General features: G+C 43.9%; 1 protein-coding gene across 1 annotated transcript; it reads right to left on the reverse strand.

Annotated features, from left to right (window-relative positions):
• Nucleotides 1-719: 719 nt before the first annotated feature.
• LOC139548208 (uncharacterized) lies at nt 720-25,140 on the reverse strand. The gene is made up of 11 exons (XM_071357717.1): nt 25,059-25,140; nt 18,649-18,762; nt 18,032-18,240; nt 13,491-14,514; nt 7,732-8,187; nt 7,161-7,260; nt 3,896-4,044; nt 3,644-3,756; nt 2,995-3,084; nt 2,695-2,817; nt 720-1,731 (listed from the first exon to the last, which is right to left on the reverse strand). The coding sequence occupies exons 1-11, from the start codon at nt 25,111-25,113 to the stop codon at nt 1,510-1,512; spliced, it is 2,655 nt and encodes an 884-aa protein (XP_071213818.1). The 5' UTR covers nt 25,114-25,140; the 3' UTR covers nt 720-1,509.
• Nucleotides 25,141-27,775: the final 2,635 nt, after the last annotated feature.

Consider the following 27,775-nt stretch of genomic DNA (forward strand, 5'->3'; position numbering starts at 1 on the left):
TGTAAATAAGGTATTTTTTCTGTTATTATTCGTATATATTTTCTAAAATGTCTAAGAACCTGTTTTCGCTTTGTCATTATGGGGTATTGTGTTTAGATTGATGAGATTTTTTTGGTTTAATCCAATTTAGAATAAGGATGTAACGGAACAAAATGTGGAAAATGGGAAGATGTCTGAATATTTTCCGAATGCGCTGTAAGTGTGTTGACTGTTACAAAGGTCTTGTTTGCGATGTTAACAAATTAAATACGCACTGGCATGGTGCATATAGCCATAGAAGCACAGTGACATGTGCCTCAATGCAGTCATATTTGTGGCATATTGGGAGTGTGGCTTTCAGTTAGTTATTTTTGAAAACCATCCCGTGAGAGTGACTGTCATTCAAGTTTCAAGTTTAAACTTTCAATGTCAAGTCCACAAGTACAGTGAAATGCCTTTCTTGCAAGCTCCAAACCCAACAATGCAGTAATCAATATCAACACAGCACTAAAAATAACATAAGGTGGAACAAAAACACACAAGAAATAAAAAACAAGAAATAAGAAGAGCACGAGAAAGAAGGAAGCTACTGTATATACAGGGTCAGTTCCACTTCCAGGTAATCTGTTCTGTTCAATGATTTACATATACACTAGATGACTTATAGAGGGCGCTGTGTTGAAGCCACTGTGCCTCCATCTTGGCACTCCCCACCATTGTAAAAAATATTTTGGAAGTTATAGAAATGCATTTACTAATGTCTACATTAGTTTTAGCCACATTTATTCTATTACAGACACATTCATGCGTACATTTAAATTATATTATGTGAGCTAAAAATAAAAACGAAAAAATCTCACATATATACAACTACAACAAAAATGTCCTTGAAACATTTAATATAAATACTGTAGAATTCCATTCATTCCTATGGAGGACTGCTCCTACTGGGGAGTGGCAATATGACCAACCGGTGGCATCAATGCCTCTCAATGGCCAATACATACTGTAGCATCAGGAATCCAGGGTTTACATACATAATTAGATCTGTTATATTTCATAAAATCTGACTAACCCAGTGCACTGACTGCTATTAATTCAATCTGATGGTGTTTGCATCTTTAGGAAAAATACAAATAATGTTCCATTTGGAACACTGACAAGTAGAGAGCATATCAAATATCAAACTCAAAACAAATTGTGGGGGGGCTTAGTCTTAGTTGTCCACTCAGGCCCACCCGTGCCTGCTCCCCTGCTTTAGCTACTGTATGTAAACAGGAAGCAGGTGAGCGACACATGATAGTGTGGTTTCGTGAGGCTGTGCGCTTATGTAAAACATGGATCATGATTTATTCCATTTCAAAAATGGGATATCCAACCAGCGTAGGATGCTGCCTTGAAGTCTGAGGGCACATCCCCTTCATTATCAACACATCGTGCAAACAACATCAAAAGAACCTTTCCAGACTATGACGTCTGGAGGATTTTGAGAGTTAGGTGTTAGCCAGACTAGCTGTAGCTTGGGCAGTCTCATGGTTGTGTTGCTAGTGTAGAGGTGTCTATGTTGGCAGGAGACTGGGTAGGTGGTGGAACAGTTGAGGACTCTGTAGACTCTGTGTTGTCTTCTTCTGTGTTCCTCTGAGGGTCTGTGAGGTTAGGGTTAGGGTCAGGCTCTGTGAGGTCTGCTTCAAACCCTGGGTTAATCTGACCGTGAGAATGCCTCTTCTGGACCTCCTCAAAGATCTGGAGCACCTGGCAGAGACAAACACACAGAATATTACAGACATTATACAGACAGACACACAGAACATTACAGACATTATACAGACAGACACACACATAAGCGACACAGGCAGACACACGACCCCCCCCCTCAAAAAAATGGGGGGTCTCAATTTAGAATAGTAGAAAACAAGGTGCAATTTCAAAATGTGGTTGTGCATCAGCAGTTTTCCTCTTGTTATGTCAGTCACTGACAGTCACTCAGTTAACACACGTAAGCAAACAATTTTTAGATTGGTAAGTTAGTCTAGCCAACCATCTAAACTTGTAGTAATCATGTCCCAATTACAGACCGAGCACAAAGTGCACGTTCCCAGGGGCCCTGACCTCCAGAGGGCCCCCATTGATTTTGTTAGTCACTCTCACTCAGATTTCATATTAACATGGCGTAAGTCATGGCAAAATGTGTACAATTGCAGGAAAATAGCTGTAAAACTTCAAATGTGTCTCTTTGCCCCATGGCAAAATGTGTAGAATTGCAGAAAACTTGCTTTAAAACTGCAACATTTTCTCTTCGCCCCATGGCAAAATGTGTAGAATTGCAGAAAATTTGCTTTAAAACTGCAACATTTTCTCTTCGCCCCATGGCAAAATGTGTAGAATTGCAGAAAACTTGCTTTAAAACTGCAACATTTTCTCTTCACCCCATGGCAAAATGTGTAGAATTGCAGGAAATTAACTTTAAAACTTAAATTTTTCTCTCCGCCAACAAGAAGGGGGGGCCCACTAAAATGTTTTGCACGCGAGGGTTTTGCGGGGGCCCCCAACCAAGAGCCGGCCCAGCATGCACGCCCATACACACACACACACACACCACAACAACCATTACATACAGGACATGAGGTGGTGTTACTGTCATGTCATGTTAACGGTCGGTGCTTCAGGTTGGTGTCAGTTTTGAGGTTCTTGTCATGTTAGCCGCCTTGTTTTTACCTGAGACTTGGGAATGAGGCCCACTCGGAAGAATCCAATATGGCCGCTGTCTATCTTGGTGCAGTCAACTACAGTGGAGGCGATGTTCTCTGGGGACGGGCCGTCACACAACACACCATCCACCTAGACGGACGGACACAGACAGACAGACAGACAGACAGACAGACAGACAGACAGACAGACAGACAGACAGACAGACAGACAGACAGACAGACAGTGAGAAAATCACAATCTTTTTTTACATTTCCAAATGTGGTTTTGACTCAATTGAACTATGATATGTCTGTGTATCTATTTCACCTTGTCTCCCAGCTTGGCATACACCTGGTTGTGGTGTGTGGTGTCTGCTTCTCCTGTGGGGTTGGCTGATGTCACAGCAATGGGACCCACCTACAGAACAGAACGTAATATTATCTGGCAACAATGGCAAGCATCCATTTAGATACTGTATAATGTATGTAGGGACTCCCGAGTGGCGCAGAGGTCTAAGCCACTGCATCTCAGTGCAAGGCGTCACTGCAGTCCCTGGTTCGTTTCCAGGCTGCATCACATCCGGCCGTGATTGGGAGTTCCATAGGGTGGCGCACAATTGGCCCAGCGTTGTCCGGGTTTGGCCGGGGTAGGCCGTCATTGTAAATAATAATTTGTTCTTAACTGACTTGCCTAGATAATATAAAGGTTAAATAAAAAATAAAAATAAATGTAATGTAGTATCTATGTACTACAACCCTGGTCCTAGAAAGCTACAGGGTGTGGAGGCTTTTGTAATTAATCCGTGATCGTACCAGGTTAATGAGGTGTGCTGCTACAGCACAATCAGGGTCAGGGATAGAGGTCAGTGGTCATGGTTAGGGTTCATACCAGGTTGATAAGATGAGTAGCCACAGCACAGTTTGGGTTCCTGATAGCAATGCACTGAGGGTTAGAGGTCAGGGGTTAGGGTTCATACCAGGTTGATAAGATGAGTAGCCACAGCACAGTTTGGGTTCCTGATAGCAATGCTCTGAGGGGTTCCGATGTGTTTAGCTGATTCCCCCAGACCAAACATCTCCATCCATGGACCTGATGAGGGAAGACAGGAGATACTCATCATAATAACTAACATACACTACACAACACTACATACACATGCACACACACACACACACACACAACCCCTCCTTCCCTATATACACACTCACACACAGTGTTAATAACCCACCCCTGGCTATGACCATGCTGATAGAGGAGGGCCATGCTGCGCTCATGAAGTCCCAGAGCAGGGCAGACAGGAGGGATCTGACCGGTTCTAACTGGTTTATAGAGGACACCCATAGAGACATGGGCCGGTCCTGAGCCTGCTGCTTACACCTGCACAGGGAGAGACAAGTATAATATGTTATTAACATGCTGCTTACACCTGCAGCACACAGGGAGAGACGAGTAGAATATGTTATTAACATGCTGCTTACACCTGCAGCACACAGGGAGAGACAGGTAGAATAAGTTATTAACAGGGTTGGGGAGTAACGGTTTACATATAATCCGTTACATGTAAGGGATTACAAAAAAAGTTACTGTAATCCGTTACATTACCAGCAAAAATATTGTAATCAGATTACAGATACTTTTGAAAAACGAAATGATTACTTTGAGGATTACATTTAAATTCAGACATTATGTTTGCGGAAAAAAATCTTTGACACTTCTGTTTTCTCAATGACATTCAAATCAGCATTGAAAAAAGGCGCAAGTTTAAGTTTGTTCCACCGGAGTGAGTCTGACCACAAGTCAGAGACCACTATGATGACACCAAATGGGTTTGGATCGCTGGAAAAGAGCAGGAATAGGCTTTTGTAGGCTACAGTCCAAGCTCTCTTCCAATGGTGTGACTGCTGTCACCATCCAAAGATGATCCAACTTGAATAAACGCTTGGAGGTGAAGATGACAGCAGTGTTGTAGTCTACGGAGATATGGATATCACTTATTATTGATATCTACATAACGCATTGATGTGAATCACACTGCTGCTCTCTCATTTAGCTATTTGCATTTTACAGATTGTGGTTGTTGTGGATGGCTAATCCATAGGCCTAATGGACACATGCTCAAACTCGCACACTTTTGATAGACTTAAAGGGACAATCTGTTGTCGCTACATTCTTTTTTGGACGGCCCAGTACCTAACTAAGCTTCCTGACATCCAAGACCTATATACTAGGCAGTGTCAGAGGAAAGCCCCAACAATTGTCAAAGATTCCAGTCACCCAAGTCATAGACTGTTCTCTCTGCTACCGCACAGCAAGCGGTACCAAAAGGCTCCTTAACAGCTTCTACCCCCAAGCCATAAGACTACTGAACAACTGATCAAATGGCCACCCGGACTATTTACATTGACCCCCCCCTCCCGCCTTTTGTTTTTACACTGCTGCTACTTGTGTGTTTATTATCTATACATAGTCACTTTACAAATTACCTCAACTAACCTGTACCCCCGCACATTGACTCGGTACCGGTACCCCCTGTATATAGCCTCGTTATTGTTATGTACATTTCCTGTGTTACTTTTTGTTTGATTGATTTAATTATTTTTACTTCACAGTTTATTACATAAATATTTTATTAACTATTTCTTGAACTGCATTGTTGGTTAAGGTCTTTTCCCAGCATGAAGCATGAGAGAATGCCAAGAGTGTGCAAAGCTGTCATCAAGGCAAAGAGTGGCCACTTTAAAGAATCTCAATATAAAACATATTTTGATTGGTTTAACACTTTTTTGGTTACTACATGATTCCAAATGTGTTATTTCCTAGTAAAAATATAAAAAACCCTGGAATGAGTTGGTGTGTCCAAACTTTTGACTTGTACTGTATATCCATTGATTCTTAAATAATATAACTTATAACTCTTGATCTTAGCTCAACTGTCACACTCCATGAGAACCTAAAATATTAGCTTGTTTTTCTCCAATGTTTGTAAACATTGTAAACGTAAACAAACCCTGTATAGCCTCATAACATGGTTAAAACAATAATTTTGATATGATGGATGATCAGTCCTTGCATCCATAGCTGTCTATTAATCTGAGAGTGGTTACATTTCTCCAGGCCCATCCCTCTGCTTTTTACCAAAACAGAGGCTGGCGGCCATATTGTTATCGTTTCATCTGTGGACTTGTCCTTTAAACAGTTGCATGTGATCAAGTTATCAAAGTGTCACCAACAAAAAGGTAAACAATAGGCCTATTGCAAATGCAGTATATACTGACTTGCCTAGTTAAATAAAGGTTAAATAAAAATGTGTTTTTAAAAAATGTAATATGGTATTCATTTTTCACATGTAAATAATATTTTCAGTAGTGCTCAAAGCATGCCCTTCCAAGAGCACAGCATTTATTTTTCAAATCAATGAGCCCAAGTGCAAGTGCTAGTTAAGTGGTCGAGGTGGGGAGGAGGATTATTTAGGATACTGTTTGAAGAGGTAGGATTTCAGATGTTTTCGGAAGATGGGTGTTGGGGGGAGGACAGAGAAGAGCTTGGCCTGGGCTGTGCGGGAGCTGGGGGGTGGGGGGGCCAACGGACCTGAGGTGGCAGAACGGAGTGCTCAGGTTGGAGTGTAGGGTTTCAGTGTGAAGGTAGGGAGGGGCATATCCTCTTGCTGTTCCGTAGGTAAGCACCATGGTCTTGTAGGGGATGCAAGCTTCAACTGGAAGCCAGTGGAGTGTGCGGAGGAGCGGGGTGAAATGAGAGAACTTGAAAACCAGGCAGGCTGCAGTGTTCTGGATAAGTTGCAGGGGTTTGATGGCACAAGCAGGGAGCCCAGCCAACAGTGAGTTGCAGTAGTCCAGACGGGAGAGGACAAGAGCCTGGATTAGGACCTGCACCACTTCCTGAGGTAAGGTCGTACTCTAAGGATGTTGTAGAGCATAAACCTGCAGGAGCGGGTCAATGCGTTGATGTTTGCAGTGAACGACAGGGCGTTGTCCAGGGTCAAGCCAAGGTTCTTTGCGCTATGGGAGGGCGACACCGTGGAGTTGTCAACCGTGATGAAGAGGTCTTTGAGCGGGATGTGTCTCAAGGTAGGGAGGAAGAGCAGGTCCACCTTGTCAAGGTTGAGCTTGAGGTGGTGGGCAGACATGCAAGCTGAGATATCTGCCAGGCACGCAGAGATGCGTGTCGCCACCTGGCTGTCAGAAGGGGGGAAGGAGAAAAGTAGTTGAGGGTCATCCACAACATGTTGCTTACACCTTCAGCACAGGGAGAGACAAGGAGAATAGTTAGTTTAAATGCAGTATGATAGCCTGGTCCTTGATCTGTTTGAACTGTCTTGGTCGTGACAGAGGAGTTGGCGAGACAACTAAAATAGATCTGGGATCAGTCTACCACTATGAAGCATTGTGAGTACAAAGTTTATTCATTTAATCTAATGAAATTATCTTTTACAATGTACGTATAACGACCTAGTATGCAGTGTAATTGAAACTCACTTGTAGGCCTTTTCCACAGCGTCCGGTCTGTTACAAGCTGCCACCAGCACATAGACCGTGTCAGTGGGCATCCCACATATACCTCCACTCTTCATGATCTCTGGAGACACAGAGGGATAGGGAGAGTTGGGTTGAGACACATCAATAACCCAACTAAATAAAGACCTAAAGAACTTGCAATGAAGTGATCCTGTCAGCCTCAACACACACACACAAATATACACACACAGCCTGTTATTCATAGTGTTTTCATGAGAATGATGCACTAGACTAGACCAATGGTTGTCATGGTTCTGAAGAGCTACTGGGTGTGCAGATTTGCTGTTTCAGCCCAGCACTGAGACCCTGCATTCTGCTCACCAGGACTTTGAATCAGGTGTGTTAGTACTGGAATGAAGCAAAACCCTGCACCCACAGTATTTCACCAGGAGCAGAGTTGGTGACCAGTTCTTTGTCTCAAATTGCACCCTATGCCCTTTAACATAAAGCACTACTTTAAATGAGTGCACTAGATAGAGAAAAGGGTGCCCTTTGGGACTGAGCCCAGGATAGGTACCCCCTTATGTTTCACCTGCTATCTGGTGGACGGCCGTGGCTTTGCGTGCGGGGACATGAAGACAGATGTCCTTCCCTCCTCCTCCCGTCCCACTCAGCCTGACTAACGCCCGTCCCAGGGGCAACTGGGGGGTCAGGAAGGTCAGGCTGAACAGACCAGACAGGAAACAGTAGAATGACATCAGGCCAAACACGATCGACACCCCGATGTCATACCCATAAGGCAGTGCTCCCATGGCGTCCAGGAGGAAGGAGATGATAATGAGGTGAAAGGTCGCGGCATAGACAACCCAGGCTACGCTCAGGAACAGCGCTCCTACCGTCACCAGACTGTTGAACAACAGGAAGCTGATGATGCCCACAGCCAGGTTGAATCCCTGTGTGTCTCCATAGAGCCCGCCGTACCGCGTCAGCCCCCAGATGGACCACATGACACCGTACAGGACAAACGCCATGCTCTCAAGGGTCTTACCTACCGGAAATGTACACATTTGTATTTGTATTTATTATGGATCCCCATTAGCTGCTGCTTTCTTGGGGTCCAGCAAAATTAAAGCAGTATATACAATTTTAAAACATTACAATACATTCACAGATTTCACAAAACACTGTGTGCCCTCAGGCCGCTACTCCACCACAACCACATATCTACAGTACTAAATCCATGTGTATGTATGTACAGTGGGGAGAACAAGTATTTGATACACTGCCGATTTTGCAGGTTTTCCTACTTACAAAGCATGTAGAGGTCTGTAATTTTTATCATAGGTACACTTCAACTATGAGAGACGGAATCTAAAACAAAAATCCAGAAAATCACATTGTATGATTTTTAAATAATTAATTTGCATTTTATTGCATGACATAAGTATTTGATCACCTACCAACCAGTAAGAATTCCGGCTCTCACAGACCTGTTAGTTTTTCTTTAAGAAGCCCTCCTGTTCTCCACTCATTACCTGTATTAACTGCACCTGTTTGAACTCGTTACCTGTATAAAAGACACCTGTCCACACACAATCAAACAGATTCCAACCTCTCCACAATGGCCAAGACCAGAGAGCTGTGTAAGGACATCAGGGATACAATTGTAGACCTGCACAAGGCTGGGATGGGCTACAGGACAATAGGCAAGCAGCTTGGTGAGAAGGAAACAACTGTTGGCGCAATTATTAGAAAATGGAAGAAGTTCAAGATGACGGTCAATCACCCTCGGTCTGGGGCTCCATGCAAGATTTCACCTCGTGGGGCATCAATGATCATGAGGAAGGTGAGGGATCAGCCCAGAACTACACGGCAGGACCTGGTCAATGACCTGAAGAGAGCTGGGACCACAGTCTCAAAGAAAACCATTAGTAACACACTACGCCGTCATGGATTAAAATCCTGCAGCGCACGCAAGGTCCCCCTGCTTAAGCCAGTGCATGTCCAGGCCTGTCTGAAGTTTGCCAATGACCATCTGGATGATCCAGAGGAGGAATGGGAGAAGGTCATGTGGTCTGATGAGACAAAAATAGAGCTTTTTGGTCTAACTCCACTCGCCGTGTTTGGAGGAAGAAGAAGTATGAGTACAACCCCAAGAACACCATCCCAACCGTGAAGCATGGAGGTGGAAACATCATTCTTTGGGGATGCTTTTCTGCAAAGGGGACAGGACGACTGCACCGTATTGAGGGGAGGATGGATGGGGCCATGTATCGCGAGATCTTGGCCAACAACCTCCTTCCCTCAGTAAGAGCATTGAAGATGGGTCGTGGCTGGGTCTTCCAGCATGACAACGACACGAAGCACACAGCCATGGCAACTAAGGAGTGGCTCCGTAAGAAGCATCTCAAGGTCCTGGAGTGGCCTAGCCAGTCTCCAGACCTGAACCCAATAGAAAATCTTTGGAGGGAGCTGAAAGTCCGTATTGCCCAGCGACAGCCCCGAAACCTGAAGGATCTGGAGAAGATCTGTAGGGAGGAGTGGGCCAAAATCCCTGCTGCAGTGTGTGCAAACCTAGTCAAGAACTACAGGAAACGTATGATCTCTGTAATTGCAAACAAAGGTTTCTGTACCAAATATTAAGTTCTGCTTTTCTGATGTATCAAATACTTATGTCATGCAATAAAATGCAAATTAATTACTTAAAAATCATACAATGTGATTTTCTGGATTTTTGATTTTTGATTTTGATTTTAGATTCCGTCTCTCACAGTTGAAGTGTACCTATGATAAAAAGTACAGACCTCTACATGCTTTGTAAGTAGGAAAACCTGCAAAATCGGCAGTGTATCAAATACTTGTTCTCCCCACTGTATATGTAACCGATGTGAAATGGCTAGCTAGTTAGCGGGGTGCGCACTAATAGCGTTTCAATCGGTGAAGTCACTCGCTCTGAGACCTTGAAGTAGTTGTTCCCCTTGCTCTGCAAGGGCCGCGGCTTTTGTGGAGCGATGGGTAACGATGCTTCGAGGGTGGATGTTAGGGGCGAGGAGAGGGACGGAAGGTATACTGTTACATATAGCGCGTATGTTATCGCGTGTGTGTGTGTGTGTACAGTATGCATGTGTCTGTGCCAATGTTTGTGTTACTTCACAGTCTCCGCTGTTCCATAAGGTGTTTCTTTATCTGTTATTTAAATCTAATTTTACTGCTTGCGTCAGTTACTTGATGTGGAATAGAGTTCCATGTAGTCATGGCTCTATGTAGTAATGGTCATAGTCTATTCTGGACTAGGGGACTGTGAAGAGACCTCTTGTGGCATGTCTTGTGGGGTATGCAAGGGTGTCCAAACTGTGTGCCAGTAGTTTAGACAGACAGCTCGGTGCATTCAACATGTCAATGCCTCTCAAAAATAAAAGTAGTGATGAAGTTAATCTCTCCTCCACTTTCAGCCAGGAGAGATTGACATGCATATTATTAATATTAGCTGTCTGTGTACATCCAAGGGCCAGCCGTGCTGCCCTGTACTGAGCCAATTGTAATTTTCCTAAGTCCTTTTTTGTGGCACCTGACCACACGACTGAACAGTAGTCAAGGTGCGACAAAACTAGGACCTGTACGACCTGCTTTGTTGATAGTGCTGTTAAGAAGGTAGAGTAGCGCTTTATAGACAGATTTCTTCCCATCTTAGCTACTACTGCATCAATATGTTTTGACCATGACAGTTTACAATCTAGTATTACTCCAAGCAGTTTAGTCATCTCAACTTGCTCAATTTCCACATTATTTATTTCAAGATTTAGTTGAGGTTTAGGGTTTAGTGAGTGTTTTGTTCCAAATACAATGCTTTTAGTTTTAGAAAAATTGAGGGCTAACTTATTCCTTGCCACCCACTCTGAAACTAACTGCAGCTCTTTGTTGAGTGTTGCAGTCATTTCTGAAAAAATCAAGGGGCCTAAACAGCTACCCTGTGGAATTCCTGATTCTAACTGGATTATGTTTCAGAGGCTTCCATTAAAGAACACCCTCTGTGTTTGTTAGACAAGTAACTCTTTATCCACATTATAGCAGGGGGTGTAAAGCCATAACACATACGTTTTTCCAGAAGCAGACTATGATCAATAATGTCAAAAGCTGTACTGAAGTCTAACAAGACAGCACCCACAACCATTTTATTATCAATTTCTCTCAGCCAATCATCAGTCATTTGTGTAAGTGCTGTGCTTGTTGAGTGTTCTTCCCTATAAGCATGCTGAAATTCTGTTCTCAATTTGTTTATTGTGAAATAGCATTGTATCTGGTGAAACACATTTTTCCCCAGAAGTTTACTAAGGGTTGGTAACAGGCTGATTGGTCGGCTATTTGAGCCAGTAAAGGGGGCTTTACTATTCTTGGGTAGCGGAATGGCTTTTGCTTACCCTCCAGGCCTGAGGGCACACGCTTTCAAGTAGGCTTAAATTGAAGATGTGGCAAATAGGAGAGGCAATATTGTCCGCTATTATCCTCAGTAATTTTCCATCTAGATTGTCAGACCCTGGTGGCTTGTCATTGTTGATAGACAACAATTATTTCACCTCTTCCACATTGATTTTATGGAATTCAAAAGTACAATTCTTGTCTTTCATAATTTGGTCCGATATACTTGGATGTGTAGTGTCAGCGTTTGTTGCTGACATGTCATCCCTAAGTTTGCTTATCTTGCCAATGAAAAAGTCATTAAAGTAGTTTGCAATATCAGTGGGCTTTGTGATGAATGAGCCATCTGATTCAATGAATGAAGAAGGCGAGCTGGCTTTTTCCCCCAAAATTTAATTTAAGGTACCCCAAAGCTTTTTACTATCATTCTTTATATAATGTATCTTTGTTTCATTGTGTAGTTTCTTTTCTTTTGTTTAGTCACATGATTTCTCAATTTGCAGTACGTTTGCCAATCAGTTGGGCTGCCAGACTTAATTGCCATACTCTCATCCCTCTCAACCACACAATTTTTAAATTCCTCATCAATCCAAGGGGATTTAACTGTTTTTCCAGTCATTTTCTTAATGGGTGTGTGCTTATTAGTAACTGGAATAAGTAGTTTCAAAAATGCGTCAAGTGCAGCATCTGGTTGCTCCTCATGACACACCACAGACCAGCAACTATTCTTTACATCATCAACATATGAATCACTACAAAACTTATTGTATGACCTCTTATACACTATATTAGGCCCAGCCTTTGGAACTTTGGTTTCCTAGATATGGCTATTATATTGTGATCACTACATCCTATGGATTTTGATACTGCTTTAAAGCAAATATCTGCAGCCTTAGTAAAAATGTGATCAATACATGTTGATTTAATTCCTGTGCTGTTTGTAACTACCCTGGTAGGTTGACTGACAACCTGATCCAGGTTGCAGGAACTGGTTACAGTTTGAAGTTTTTTCCTGAGTGGGCAGCTTGATGATAGCCAGTAAATATTTAAATCACCCAGAAAATCTACTTCTCTGTTGATATCACATACATTATCAAGCATTTCACACATATTATCCAGATACTGACTGTTAACACTTGGTGGTCTATAGCAGCTTCCCACAAGAATGGGCTTTAGGTGAGGCAGATGAACCTGTAGCCATATTACTTCAACAGTATTTAACATTAGATCGTCTCTAAGCTTTACAGGAATGTGGTTCTGAAAATAGACCGCAACACCGCCTCCGTTGGCATTTATGTATTTTCGGTAGATGTTATAACCATGTATTTCTACCACTGACTTCATGGACCTTGTTTCTTAGGATATATATGTTCATATGGGCTATTTTGAGCACTTTTCTGGGTTGCTTGATTGTTTTTAATGCTTTACTGGGAAGTTTATCAGAGGTAGACTTACTCATGTCATTTACATTGGAGCTGATAGTGCAAGGTGAGCTGCATAAAGTGGTCTTCCTACTATTGCACACCGCCTCAGTGCTAACAGTGTAACTCTGGTTTATAGGCTCATGATTACTGCTTACAATAGCTGTAGGATAAACAGATGTACTCGGTGCAATTAGGGGTACATAAATTAAATTACTTACATTGTGTTTGCCAACGCCCCTAAGATCATGTACATTTGATGAAACATTGTGACGACTCATTGTCACAACGGTAGAGATTAACTGAGATGGCCTTACACATAAAAATGTTGGATATACAATAATTACAAATTGTAACACGTAAAAAATGCATTCTACGACCTCATCTTCGCTTTCACAAACACCTGAAAAGCTAGTTTGGATAGAGTGCATTTTTACTAATTCCTAAATACAACATTAGAATTGCAAATGGAATGTGTTCATCTTGTGTGAAACCTCCATGGTTAAGGTCTTACCACGGGAGAAGGCCACGGAGCCGACCAGCAGCTGGAGGACGCCGCCTGCCACCACAGCCCAGGGCAGGACCAGCACGCCCAGCGGGGCCCGGTCCCCCATGGACGCCGTGATGGAGAAGACAGCGAGGACAGAGCAGGCGTGACCTAACACCTCTGCGTCAGCATACCTGGAGTAGCCCAGGTAGGGAGCTTGACTGTGTCTGTCGTGGGGGCGGAGAGTCAGGCCGCTGACACGCGTCACCAGGGCCTTGAACACGCCCTCCCCCGTAGGAATCCTTTTGGCCGAGACGTTGTTGTAGGAGGTAACTAGTAACATTACGGCTGACACAACAAAGATGGCCGCCTGGACGCCCTGCGCCCCAGACTGGAAGGAGAGGGAGGGCTGGGCTGCGAGGGCGATAGTATACGCCACGTAGAACAGCTGGTAGAGACCCTCAGCTAGACTCTTCTGACAGCTGAACAGAGCCAGGATGAAGAATAGAACAGCAAAGACGACGGGAAAGGGGATGGGGGAGGAGGGGTGGATGGAGTAGGCTGTTAGGAGAGCACTGTAGCCCTCAGCAAAGCGCAGGATGGAGGTGAAGCCGTAGAAGGTGGCGGTCAGGGAGTCCATGGATCTGTAGGAGAGGACACACACAACTAGCTGGAATACAGCAGCCGTCCAAAGCCAGGGGACGTGACCAGGGGTGAGCTGAGGAACCACAGCCAGTAGGGGGCAGGCTATTACACTAGCAGACAGCAGATTCATCACCAGGCCTACAGGCACCACGTCGTTACAGTCCTCTGGAGCTCTGACCCCTGAACCCTGACACCCTGCCCTTCTTCTCAGCCCCGTACCAGGAGCCTCCACCCTTCCCTGGGTGATAAAGGAGAGCAGGCGGCCACAGCCGAAGTAAGCCCCCACCAGGGTGACCAGCAGGTAGCAGGCGGCGGTGGCAGACTGGCCAAACCCCGGGGAGGAGAGGCCGGCGATCTGGTGCCCACAGGCCAGGCTGATAGACAGGGAGATGATTAACAGGACCACCTACAATACAACAAAACAACTTTATTTTCCATACGTTACAGCAAACAATGTAAAATGTGTCTTCTATTCAATTCCAAACCCCATTCAAATTGATAGACAGCTAGCTAGCTAGCTATATAGATAGAAAGATACAGATGTATGATCCTAATTTAATCACTCTGTTGTTGCTGCGAATTTTTCTGCACAACAGGATTCACCTAACTTCACTGAAAACCTGCATCAACACTTGGTTATATATCAGTTTTTCTCAATCGCTTTGGCTCAGTTCTCGAATGACAATAATTTTTTTCAAAACAATAAGTTCAAATCTCTGAACAATTAGTTTCTTGCTCACACCAGATTTTAATTTTGCATTCATTTAAGCAAATTGCCCGTGTTTTGGCACGTGTGCAAAAGAGTAAGTACAATTGTCTACAATTTGCACAATAACTACATGCACATGGCTGATCTGTCACGTTCCTGACCTTATTTCCTTTGTTTAGTCTTTGGTTAGTTGGTCAGGACGTGAGCTGGGTGGGTATATTCTATGTTTTGTGTTTCATTGGTTTAGGTGTGTCTTATTGGCCTGATATGGTTCTCAATCAGAGGCAGGTGTTTTACGTTGTCTCTGATTGGGAACCATATTAAGGTAGGCTGTTTTCACTGTTTGTTTGTGGGTGATTGTTCCTGTTCGTGCGTTCATAATTTTTTCTATGTTCACTAGTTCAGGATTGTAGCGTCGTTGGTTTCGTTCTGTTTATTGTTTTGTTCGTATTGAAGAGTATTCAAATAAATATGGATACATACCACGCTGCGATTTGGTCCTCCTCTCTTCCACATTACGACGATCGTTACAGAATCACCCGCCAAACTCGGACCAAGCAGCGTGGTAAGCGGCAGCAGCAGCAGCAGGAGCAGCGATGTCAGGAGGAATGGACTTGGGAAGACGAACTGGACGGTAAGGGACCCTGGGTTCAAGCTGGAGAGTATCGCCGCCCTCGTGAAGAGCTGGAGGCAGCTAAAGCCGAGAGGCGGTGGTATGAGGAGGCAGCACGGAAGCGAGGCTGGAAGCCTGAGAGTCAGCCCCAAAAATGTCTTGGGGGGTGGCTAAAGGGGAGTGTGGCGAAGTCAGGTAGGAGACCTGCGCCAACTCCCCGTGCTTACCGTGGAGAGCGAGAGTACGGGCAGACACCGTGTTAGGCGGAAAAGCGCACGGTGTCTCCTGTACGTGTGCTTAGCCCGGTGCGGTACATTCCAGCTCCACGTATCGGCCGGGCTAGAGTGGGCATCGAGCCAGGTGCCATGAAGCCGGCTCAACGTATCTGGTCTCCAGTGCGTCTCCTCGGGCCGGTGTTCATGGCACCAGCCTTACGCATGGTGTCCCCGGTTCGCCAGCACAGCCCAGTACGGGCTATTCCACCTCGCCGCACTGGCCTGGCTACGGGGAGCATTCAACCAGGTAAGGTTGGGCAGGCTCGGTGCTTAAGAGCTCCTGTACGCCTTCACGGTCCGGTATATCCGGCGCCACCTCCTCGCCCCAGCCCAGTACCACCAGTGCCAACACCACGCACCAGGCTTCCTGTGCATCTCCAGAGCCCTGTTCCTCCTCCACGCACTCGCCCTGTGGTGTGTGTCTCCAGCCCGGTACCACCAGTTCCGGCACCACGCACCAAGCCTCCTGTGCGTCTCCAGAGGCCAGAGTCTGCTGTCTGCCCAGCGTCGCCTGCGCTGCCCGTCTGCCCAGCGTCGCCTGCGCTGCCCGTCTGCCCAGCGCCGCCTGCGCTGCCCGTCTGCCCAGCGCCGTCTGAGCTGTCCGTCTGCCCAGCGCCGCCTGCGCTGCCCGTCTGCCCAGCGCCGTCTGAGCTGCCCGTCTGCCCAGCGCCATCTGAGCTGCCCGTCTGTCAGGAGCCGCTAGATCCGTCCGTCAGTCAGCAGCCGCTAGAGCCGTCCGTCTGTCAGGAGCCGCCAGAGCCGCCCGCCAGTCAGGAGCCGCCAGAGCTGCCCGCCAGTCAGGAGCTGCCAGAGCCGCCCGCCAGACAGGAGCTGCCAGAGCCGCCCGCCAGACAGGAGCTGCCAGAGCCGTCAGTCAGCCAGGACCTGCCAGAGCCGTCAGCCAGCCAGGAGCTGCCAGAGCCATCAGCCAGCCAGGAGCTGCCAGAGCCGTCAGCCAGCCAGGATCTGCCAGAGCCGTCAGCCAGCCAGGAGCTGCCAGAGCCGTCAGCCAGCCAGGAGCTGCCAGAGCCGTCAGTCAGCCAGGACCTGCCAGAGCCGTCAGCCAGCCAGGACCTGCCAGAGCCGCCAGCCAGCCAGGACCTGCCAGAGCCGTCAGTCAGCCAGGACCTGCCAGAGCCGTCAGTCAGCCAGGAGCTGCCAGAGCTGCCTGTCACGCCGGCGATGCCGGAATTGCTCCTTAGTCCGGAGCTGCCCCTCAGTCCGGAGCTGCCCCTCAGTCCGGAGCTGCCCCTCAGTCCAGAGGCGCCCAGAGGCGCCCCTGCAGTGATCACAGGCGATCACTGCAGGGGACGGTTGCGCCACGCAAGGAGATCTTGCATTGCAAGGGAAAACATCAGATGTGATGTTGACGAAAATCTCTTGCCAGACCAACAAGAGCGACAGGATGTCCACCAAGAAGATGGGAACTTGTAGTGTTACGTACTGTGAGGAGGTACAAAAACCGCATGTTTTTTCATTGTTGCAGGTTTTTGGGGGAGGGGTGTCATTTTGTGGCTAATTTTCTGTTCACTATATATGACTTTACATGTAAGAAATATGTAAAAATGGACATGCAAATGTGAATTTTCTGTTACAAAAATGTACTGTTTTCATACAAATGTGTATATCCTTTTTCTGTGTACTACAGTATTGTACAGTATTGACTTTTCCCAGTAAACTTTTCCCTACTGTTGAAATTAATAACTAAAAAGCTCAGTGTGAGACACAATAGCATTCAGCTAGATGAAACTGACTTTCTGGTATAGTACAGTAAGCAGTCAGTGTCAACCAAAAAGTTTAACAAAACTGAAATTTGTATATAACAAACGTTTCCAGGGTTGACTGCCATGGTGAAAAAACATTGAAACCTTTTGAGCAGTACGGCTCACACAATGACAAAACTTTTCATTTTGGTGGCAATGGCCAATTTACCGAAACAATAACTAGGTTTTGAAGCATGAGTTAAATGTTTTGGGTGAGTTACTACATTTTTCAGACATGCAATAAAGTTGTGATGTCCCATAAAACAGTTGTGACAATTGCACTTACAGTTCAGAGAATGTTAAGACTGTTTCAAAAAATGAGCCAAAGCGATTGAGGAAAACAAACAATACTGCACTTTTCATGCAGCCTAATGTTGGCCAGCTAATAGCCTAACCACCGATAAAGGAACACTACATCGGCGGAACAGTGTGAATGGACTAAATGTTAAAATCCTGTTGCTGCAGTATTATTTCCCTGCAACAAAACTGGTCAAATTAAGAGTGTACATCTGTAGATAGATATGTAGATAGATACGATAGATACTGTAGATAATTACACACACCTCTCTCTGGAGGACAGATACTGTAGCCAGTATGAGGAAGGCCAGGGTGAAGGCTGCTAGGCCAGGGACCAAAGAGGACCTCAGCTCTGTAGTCCCCACCAACCCCTCCCCAACGAGCAGGTAGACCAGTCCAGACCCACACCACAGGGCTGACACGGTCAGACACACACTGGAGAACAACTGGGACTGGGACAGGCTGCGACGCACCCCTAGCGGGAGGGAGGCAGGGAGGGAGGAAGGGAAAAACATTTGTTTATCTCTGGCTGATATCACGTTCAAATACAATGAAATCATGAATGCATGCCATAGTCCACGTTAGCATAGTTAATGGTGCTCCGCCATTTCCTGGATGCTAAAATTCTAATTGTTCGCCTAATATTTGTTTATATGACAAAACAAGAAATGTATAGTGTAGAGAATCATTGTACCATCTAAACCGCTGTGAAATATATGTTCAATATATTGCATTTAAAGCTGTTTGAAACTGGTGAACAAAACCCGAAAGAAAAAGACGCAACAACGAAACTTAAGAAATGGAAGCATAGAAATAGTGCACATAGAAAGGGTAACAGAGTATGGTTAGGATTTATATGAGTAATAAACAGTAGGTAGGCTACCAGAGTATGCCAAAAGGGAAGCGATGATGAGCAGCAGCACCCCCAGTGCAGTATGGGGGATGAAGTCTTTGTCAGGAGAGCTGCCATAGTTATTCACCAACAGCAGCAGAGAACCTGTAGGAGAAACCAACAGAAAAAACACAAGGTAAATGCACAGCTGGCTTTAGACCAGACCAACTCAGAAAAAAAGCCAATTGTTTGACAAGAACCCATGAACACAGCTCCAAGTTTCTGTACCGCAACTTGACTGACGTACCTGACCACTTTTACTCAAATCCACGATGGGGGAGCAAACATGTTGCCTCATGATTGGTCAACGTGCACACAATTAGTAGCCTATGGTCGAGTTCCTGACCGACTACATGCGCAGGCATTGTATTGCATTCAAACTTCGGTTGGCTAGGCTACCTAGGCCTTTTCAATCAAAAATTATTGACAGGAATAATTAAATCAACTAGAAGTGATGACATACAGTACCAGTCAAAAAGTTTTTCTTTATTTTACTATTTTATACATTGTAGAATAATAGTGAAGACATCAAAACTATGAAATGGAATCATGTAGTAACAAAAAAGTGTTAAACAATTCAAAACATATTTTATATTTGAGATTCTTCAAAGTAGCCACCTTTGCCTTCATGACAGCTTGCACACTCTTGGCATTCTCTCAACCAGCTTCTTGAGGAGTGCTTTTCCAACAGTCTTGAATGAGTTCCCACATATGCTGAGCACTTGTTGGCTGCTTTCCTTCACTCTGCAGTCCAACTCATCCCAAACCATCTTAATTGGGTTAAGGTCATCTGATGCAGCACTCCATCACTCTCCTTCTTGGTAAAATAGCCCTTACACAGCCTGGAGGTGTGTTGGGTCATTGTCCTGTTGAAAAATAAAAGATAGTCCCACTAAGCGCAAACCAGATGGAATGGCGTATCGCTGCAGAATGCTGTGGTAGCCATGCTGGTTAAGTGTGTCTTGAATTCTAAATGAATCACCGACAGTGTCACCAGCAAAGCACCCCACACCATCACACCTCTTCCTCCATGTTTCATGGTGGGAACCACACACGCAGAGATCATCCGTTCACCTACTCTGCATCTCACAAAGACACAGCGTTTGGAACCAAAAATCTTACATTTGGACTCATCAGACCAAATGACAGATGTCTAATGGCCTTTGTTCGTGTTTCTTGGCCCAAGCAAGTCTCTTCTTATTATTGGTGTCCTTTAGTAGTGGTTTCTTCGACCACGAAGGCCTGATTCATTCAGTCTCCTCGTAACAGTTGATGTTGAGATGTGTCTGTTACTAGAACTCTGTGAAGCATTTATTTGGGCTGCAATTTCTGAGGCTGTTAACTCTAATGAACTTATCCTCTGCAGCAGAGGTAACTCTGGGTCTTCCTTTCCTGTGGCGGTCCTCATGAGAGCCAGTTTCATCATAGCGCTTGATGGTTTTTGCAACTGAAGAAACTTTCAAAGTTCTTGAAATGTTCCCGGATTGACTGACCTTCATGTCTTAAAGTAATGATGGACTGTCGTTTCTCTTTGCTTATTTGAGCTGTTCTTGCCATAATATGGACTTGGTATTTTACCAAATAGGGCTATCTTCTGTTTACCAACCCTACCTTGTCACAACACATCTGATTGGCTCAAACGCATTCAGAAGGAAAGAAATTCCGCAAATTAACTTTTACAAGGTACACCTTGTTGAAATGCATTCCAGGTGACTACCTCATGAAGCTGCTTGAGAGAATGCCAAGCGTGTGCAAATCTGTTATCAAGGCAAACTTTGAATAATCTCAAATATAAAATATATTTTGATTTGGTTAACACTTTTTTGGTTACTACATGATTCCATGTGTGTTATTTCATAGTTTTGATGTCTTCACTATTGTTCTACAATTCAGAAAATAGTAAGAATAAAGAAAAACCCTGGAATGAGTAGGTGTGTCCAAACTTTTGACTGGTACTGTAGATTAAACTGTGTTAATACACCTGTAATCTTTTAATTACAGATTTATATAAGTCTATGATGCAGCCCTGTTAGTTCTATTGTCTAATCGCAGTTGTCTCTGTGTCTGTGTAATGTTAACCCCTGTTAGTCTTGTTTTAAAATGTTATACATATGAACAAGTACATCAAGTACTTCAGACAGAGTTTTCACTCTCCCAGGGCCAGGAGTTTTTCCAGGAGTTGTTTTATTACTATGTGACCTGGTTAGAAAAACTTTACAACTGATTACTCACTATGTCATACCCTACACAGGGATTGTCACACAACACAATGCCACAGATGTCTCAAGTTTTGAGGGAGCCTGCAATTGGCATGCTGACTGCAGGAATTTCCACCAGAGCTGTTACCAGAGAATGTAATGTTCATTTCTCTACCATAAGCTGCCTCCAACGTTGTTTTAGAGAATTTGGCAGTACGTCCAACAAGCCTCACAACCACAGACCACGTGTAACCACACCACTCCAGGACCTCCACATCCGGCCTCTTCACCAGCGGGATCGTCTGTAACCAGCCACCCGGCAGCTGATGAAACTGGGGGTTTGCACAACCAAAGAATTTCAGACAGTGTGTATGGCATTGTGTGGGCGAGCGGTTTGCTGATGTCAACGTTGTGAACAGAGTGCCCCATGGTGGTGGTGGGGTTATGGTATGGGCAGGCATAAGCTACGGACAACGAACACAATTGCATTTTATCGATGGCAATTTTTATGCACAGAGATACCGTAACGAGATCCTGAGGCCCATTGTCGTGCCATTCATCCGCCGCCATCACATCACCTCACCTAACGCCACTCACGCAGCGGTCTAAGGCACTGCATCTCAGTGCTAGAGGCATCACTACAGACACCCTGGTTCGAATCCAGGCTGTATCATAACCAGCCGTGATTGGGAGTCCCATAGGGAGGCGCACAATTGGCCCAGCATCGTCCGGGTTTGGCCGGTGTAGGCAGCATGCAATGACATTCTACACGATTCTGTGCTTTCATTGTAAATAAGAATTTGTTCTTAACTGACTTGCCTAGTTAAATAAAGGTTAAATTAAAAAAATATGTATGTTTCAGCATTATACTGCACAGACCCCTGTTGTAAGAACCTGTACACAATTCCTGGAAGCTGAAAATTAACTAGATCTTCCATGGCCTGCATACTCACCATACATTTTGCCCATTGAGCATGTTTGGGATGCTCTGCATCGACATCTACAACAGCGTGCTCCAGTTCCCGACAATATCCAGCAACTTGGCACAGACATTGAAGAGGAGTGAGACAACATTCCACAGGCCACAATTGACAGCCTCATCAACTCCACAGTATGCAAAGGAGATGTGTCGCGCTGCATGTGGCAAATGGTGGTCAAATAAATAATGACTGGTTTTCTGATCCGCTCTACCTTTTTGTTAAGGTATCTGTGACCAAAAGATACATACACTATATATATATAAAACTATGTGAACACACCTTCAAATTAGTGGATTCGGCTATTTCAGCCACACCTGTTGCTGACAGGTGTCTAAAATCGAGCACACAGCCATGCAATCTCCATAGACAAACATTGGCAGTAGAATGGCCTTACTGAAGAGCTCAGTGACTTTCAACGTGGCGCAGTCATAGGATGCCACCTTTCCAACAAGTCAGTTTATAAAATGTCTGCCCTGCTAGAACTGCCCAGGTCAACTGTAAGTGCTGTTATTGTGAAGTGGAAACGTCTAGGAGCAACAACAGCTCAGCCGTAAAGTGGTAGGCCACACAAGCTCACAGAACGGGACAGCCAAGTGCTGAAGCGCGTAGTGCATAAAAATTGTCGGTCCTCGGTTGCAACACTCACTACCGAGTTCCAAACTGCCTCTGGAAGCAATGTCAGCACAATAATTGTTCATCGGGAGCTTCATGAAATGGGTTTCCATGGCCGAGCAGCCACACACAAGCCTAAGATCACCATGCGCAATGCCAAGCGTCGGCTGTAGTGGTGTAAAGCTTGTCGCCATTGAACTCTGGAACAGTGGAAACGCGTTCTACGAAGTGATGAATCACGCTACACCATCTAGCAGGCCGACGGATGAATCTGGGTTTGGCAAATGCCAGGAAAACACCACCTGTCCGAATGCATAGTGCCAACTGTAAAGTTTGGTGGATGATGAATAATGGTCTGGGGCTGTTGTTCATGGTTCAGGCTCCTTAGTTCCAGTGAAGGGAAATCTTAACGTTACAGCTTACAATGACATTCTACACGATTCTGTGCTTTCAACTTTGTGGCAACAGTTTGGTGAAGGTCCTTTCCTGTTTCAGCATGACAATCCCCCGTGCACAAAGCGAGGTCTATACAGAAATGGTTTGTCGAGATCGGTGTGTAAGAACTTGACTGGCCTGCACAGAGCCCTGACCTCAACTCCATCGAACACCTTTGGGATGAATTGAAACACAGATTGCGAGCCAGGCCTAATCGCTCAACATCAGTGCCCAACCTCACTAATGCTCTTGTGGCTGAATGGAAGCAAGTCTCAGTAGCAATGTTCCAACATCTAGTGGAAAGCCTTCCCTGAAGAGTGGAGGCTGTTATATCAGCTAAGGCGGGACCAACTCCATATTAATGCCCATGATTTTGGAATGAGATGTTCAACGAGCAGTGTCCACATACTGTAATTTTGGTCATGTAGTGTATCTGTATTCCCAGTCATGTGAAATCCATAAATTAGGGCCTAATTAACTTTTTAAATTGACTGATTTCCTTATATGAACTGTAACTCAGTAAAATCTTTGAAATTGTTGCATGTTGCATTTATATCAGTAAAATCTTTGAAATTGTTGCATGTTGCATTTATATTTTGGTTCAGTGTATGTTTTCTACAAACCTTCCAGAGTAATGGAAGTAATGGCAGTCAAAATTCAGTATCATATCAAACTGTTATTTCCTGATAGCTGCTGGTTGAAAATACAATCAACACAGGATGTCTTAATCAGCGGGTTTAGTATACGTTAATAAACCAGTTCCCAACCTCTCTGCTAATAACAGCTAGTTTTCAGGTTAGGCTACATTTCCCTCCCATTAGGCTCTTCTTCTCTGGTGGATTGATCACACTGTGGTTAATGCATCGCTTTGTTGCCCTTCCACTCCCCACTCAACATTTTTGCATGAGAATAGTTTTTTTTTATCCCTTTAATGGAAAACTATTACAGTAAGGTACTTAATTGTTGCCCAGAGATTATTTGATATTGAGATAAATTATTTTTATACAGCTGCATTGGGCCTTTGAAATTCAGGAGATTAATTTTAAATGCTAAAAATACAATCTAGTGGGATGAGCAGACTACGCCTCTGCTCCTATTTATTTCAGCGAAACCTGGACGTGGTTTGCACTCCAGCGTAGCAGGTAAGGAGAGTATAGCTCCAAGTCCTATGTTAGTCTACTGGAATTGTTTGCTGATCAGTTATTTCTTTTATTTTTTTAATCACCTGCCCAATGCGGCATCCCCCAGAGCAGGCTCAACTTGCCCGGCTTCCAGAAATGCCAGAAATTGTCCATCACTTACTTAACAATGCGGTTTAACCAGAAAGCTCAGTTTTATGTTTACTGGAATTCTTTAGTTGTGTTGTTTTCAGTAATAAAAAAATCACCTGGGGCAACTTTAGAGCAAGCTCAACTTTCCAAATGCCCAGTTTACTTGCCCCAGGCAATAGGACAACTCTTAAAGTCCCTGAAACAACTAGGCTCAGTAGTTTTACCTGCTTACCATCAGAAGAAAAAAAATCGCCCACTCTGGGACCTGTGGTGCCACCTCTGTTCATGTCTCTCATTAAGCCATTTTGAGAAAACCAAATAAAATAATAAGCGAATTAATGAATCATCTACATTCATGTATACTATAATACATATACTATCGTCGCTGTCTGATGAAAACCTCGTATTTCCAAAACAGAAACTTTTTAGGATTTTCCCATTAATAACAAACAAGTAATTTTTTTTACTTCAAGAAACTATTTTGAATAAATGTTCTTGGTCCTAGAGTCATGAAATGTTCAGAGTTACTTCTTCAAATAAATGTACAAAAATTTGAATTGCAAAAATGGAGTTCATCAGACAGCGACTATATAAACCTTCACAAAACAATGTGTGATCACAATATGAGACATATTAGGATAATCCAAATAAAACGAAAAATAACAACAAATAAAAGTTCCCACTCCTTTTCTTAACGAATATGATTCGATTATCGATCAATGAACTATTATGAAGTCGTCAATAGTCGGTTATCCATGCTAGGTATTGTTTTATGATAAACGTCTCATAGCTCAATAAATTCAATAATGTATCGCAAAACAGGACTACTTCTTTAGACGGTTTAAGGCTATATAAAAACAAATAGAAATGATCAGTCAGAATTCAGAATCTTCATCTAGACTTACCGCCGGAGATCCCGAGGATGCCCACGGAGAAATGCAGCGACTCCAGCTCAGCCATCACCAGAGCATCTGATGCACGCGCCACGGAGCGCTGAGGTTATAAATACATTTCCGGTTTTCTTACGTCACTCTCTACCTGTTACAGGACACTACCGGGGGATAGTCGGGAAAGTTACATCATAAACAACAACACCGGGACAACAACAGAGCCTTTTGTCAGAAGTTCTGCCTCGTGAAATGAGTTGTATTTTCCAATGTCGTACACTCATGGATATGCACATCGGTGCACGCCTATCTTGTAGCCTGATGTTGGGCATGCATTAAATAAACCGACATTTCAAAGCTAGTCACATCCTTCTTATCTATGAAAATTATGAACATCTGAAATTGCAGAAATTCCCCTAGACACCTTTTTTTAATATGGTCTTTTAAAGGGGCAATCTGCGATTGCTACATCCATTTTTGGACTTTTAAATTAATGATATATAGCCATTAATTCTTCAGGAATATAGGCTAACTTATACAAGTTTTATACGTTTTAATTCAGCTGTAACCCCATCAAAACCAAGAATCAATGCTTGTTTTTCTCAATTGTTTGTAAACAATCTAATTGAAGAGTTCATTCCAAAACTCTATTTATACATTTTCAGAAATGTTGATGAATTAGCTTTTATTGTTTGAAGAAATTCTGAAAGAGATTGGTGTATTTTTTCACTATCTAATCATGGCATGGGGTTGTTCAATGACAGGCATATACTGTATTTGTTTAAAATATATCACTTGATGGTTTCATTTCAGAGAGACAAATAATCATGTTATTTGCAAAATTGCAAAAGGCGTCACTGCAGTCCCTGGTTCGTATCCAGGCTGTATCACAACCGTCTGTGAGTCCCATAGGGTGGCGCACAATTGGCCCAGCATCGCCCGGGTTAGGGGAGGGTTTGGCCGGGGGGGCTTTACTTGGCTCATTGCACTCTAGTGACTCCTTGTGGTGGGTCGGGCACCTGCAGGCTGACCTCAGTTGTCAATTGTTTCCTCCGACATATTGGAGCAGCTGGCTTCTGGGTTAAGTGTTAAGAAGCGCGGTTAGGTGTGTCATGTTTCAGAGGACGCATGACTTGATCTTCAACTCCCGAGCCCGTTGGGGAGTTGCAGCAATGAGACAAGATAGAAATTAGTGGGTAAAAAAAAAAAAATTCAATACATCTTTATGTAAAATATTTACATTCCACATTTTAGTCATTTAGCAGATGCAGAGCGACTAACAGTCAGTGCATTCATCTTAAGATAGCTAGGTGAGAAAACCACATATCACAGGACATGAACATTCCATTCCATCTAACAATGGATATTTAACGTTTTGCAAAAATGTTTTTCAAAAATCATACACATCTAAAATCTATGAATAATAAATCTGAAAATAGCAATATTTTACACACACATGAAGGTACCCATAAGCAATCATTTCTGATGAAAAAACTAAAATGTGAAAAATGGGTGGATATAGCTTTTTGGAAATCAACACTGCAGTCTAAAGCCTCAAAACATGGTCAAAACTACACATTTTATATCATGGATGGTCAGTCCTTGCATCAATAGCTCTGTCTATACACTTGAGAGTGATCCAGCCACATCCCACAGCCGTTTACCACAACAGCAGCAGGGTGATCGCTTTGCTATTGTACAGATCTCCCCTTTTAACAGAGAGAAGAAACTCATCATGCACCTTGTCTTTGTAATTTCTGTATCACAGTTCCACTTTATGGTCATGGAAAGGTAGTCCAACATGAGACAGATACTACCACATAACATACAGTATGGTAGGCTGCACAGAAGGAAGCCTGGCATTGACTCTGTGGGGCTGATGATGTTGTTACAATTAGAAATTCACCTGTGAGAAACTCACACACACTTTGATATTAAGGCCTGAAAGGCACTGGCCCATAGGGCGAGTCAACAGTATTTTTTGATTGCCCAAAGATTAGGTTCACTTGCCCAAATATGTGAAACTAGTTGTCATAACTTGTCCGTCACTTAATTAAACAACAGAGAGGAAACATTTACTCGCCTGCTATCTTGTATGCATAACTTGTGTGAGACAAGTGTGAGACTCAAGTTATTCAAAGAAACCTGGGCGTGGTTTGCATACTGCTCGCCCTCACCAAAAGTTCCGCTTCCATTGTAGCAGGTAAGACAAATTACTGATTTTGCGACTCCCCAATGTATACTGAACAAAAATATAAACAACATGTAAAGTGTTGGTCCCATTTTTCATGAGCTGAAATAAAAGGTCCCAGAAATTGTCCAAACACACACAAAAAGCTTATTTCTCTAACACTGAACAAAAATATAATTACAACATGTAACAATTTCCAATTTTACAGTTCATATAAGGAAATCAGTCGATTGAAATAAATTAATTCAGCCCTAATCTATGGATTTCACATGACTGGAAATGCAGCTATGCATGTTTTGGTCACAGATACCTTTAGAAAAAAAGGTATGGGCATGGATCAGAAAACCAGTCAGTATCTGGTGGCTTATGTTAGAGAAATTAACATTAAATTCTCTGGCAACAGCTCTGGTGGACATTCCTGCAGTCAGCATGCCAATTGCACGCTCCCTCAAAACTTGAGACATCTGTAGCATTCAATCAAATGTATTTATATAGCCCTTCTTACATCAGCTGATATCTCAAAGTGCTGTACAGAAACCCAGCC

This window comes from Salvelinus alpinus, chromosome 21 (genome assembly GCF_045679555.1).
Source record: "Salvelinus alpinus chromosome 21, SLU_Salpinus.1, whole genome shotgun sequence".
Classification (NCBI taxonomy): domain Eukaryota; kingdom Metazoa; phylum Chordata; class Actinopteri; order Salmoniformes; family Salmonidae; genus Salvelinus; species Salvelinus alpinus.

Coding starts and splice junctions, on each gene's coding strand:
- LOC139548208 (XM_071357717.1), bottom strand. CDS start 25,113: ATGGCTGAGCTGGAGTCGCTGCATTTCTCCGTGGGCATCCTCGGGATC. Junction 7,261..7,731: donor GGCCGTCCACCAGATAGCAG/GTGAAACATAAG, acceptor CTGTGTCTCCAG/AGATCATGAAGAGTGGAGGT. Junction 1,732..2,694: donor GCCTCATTCCCAAGTCTCAG/GTAAAAACAAGG, acceptor TGTCTCTGCCAG/GTGCTCCAGATCTTTGAGGA.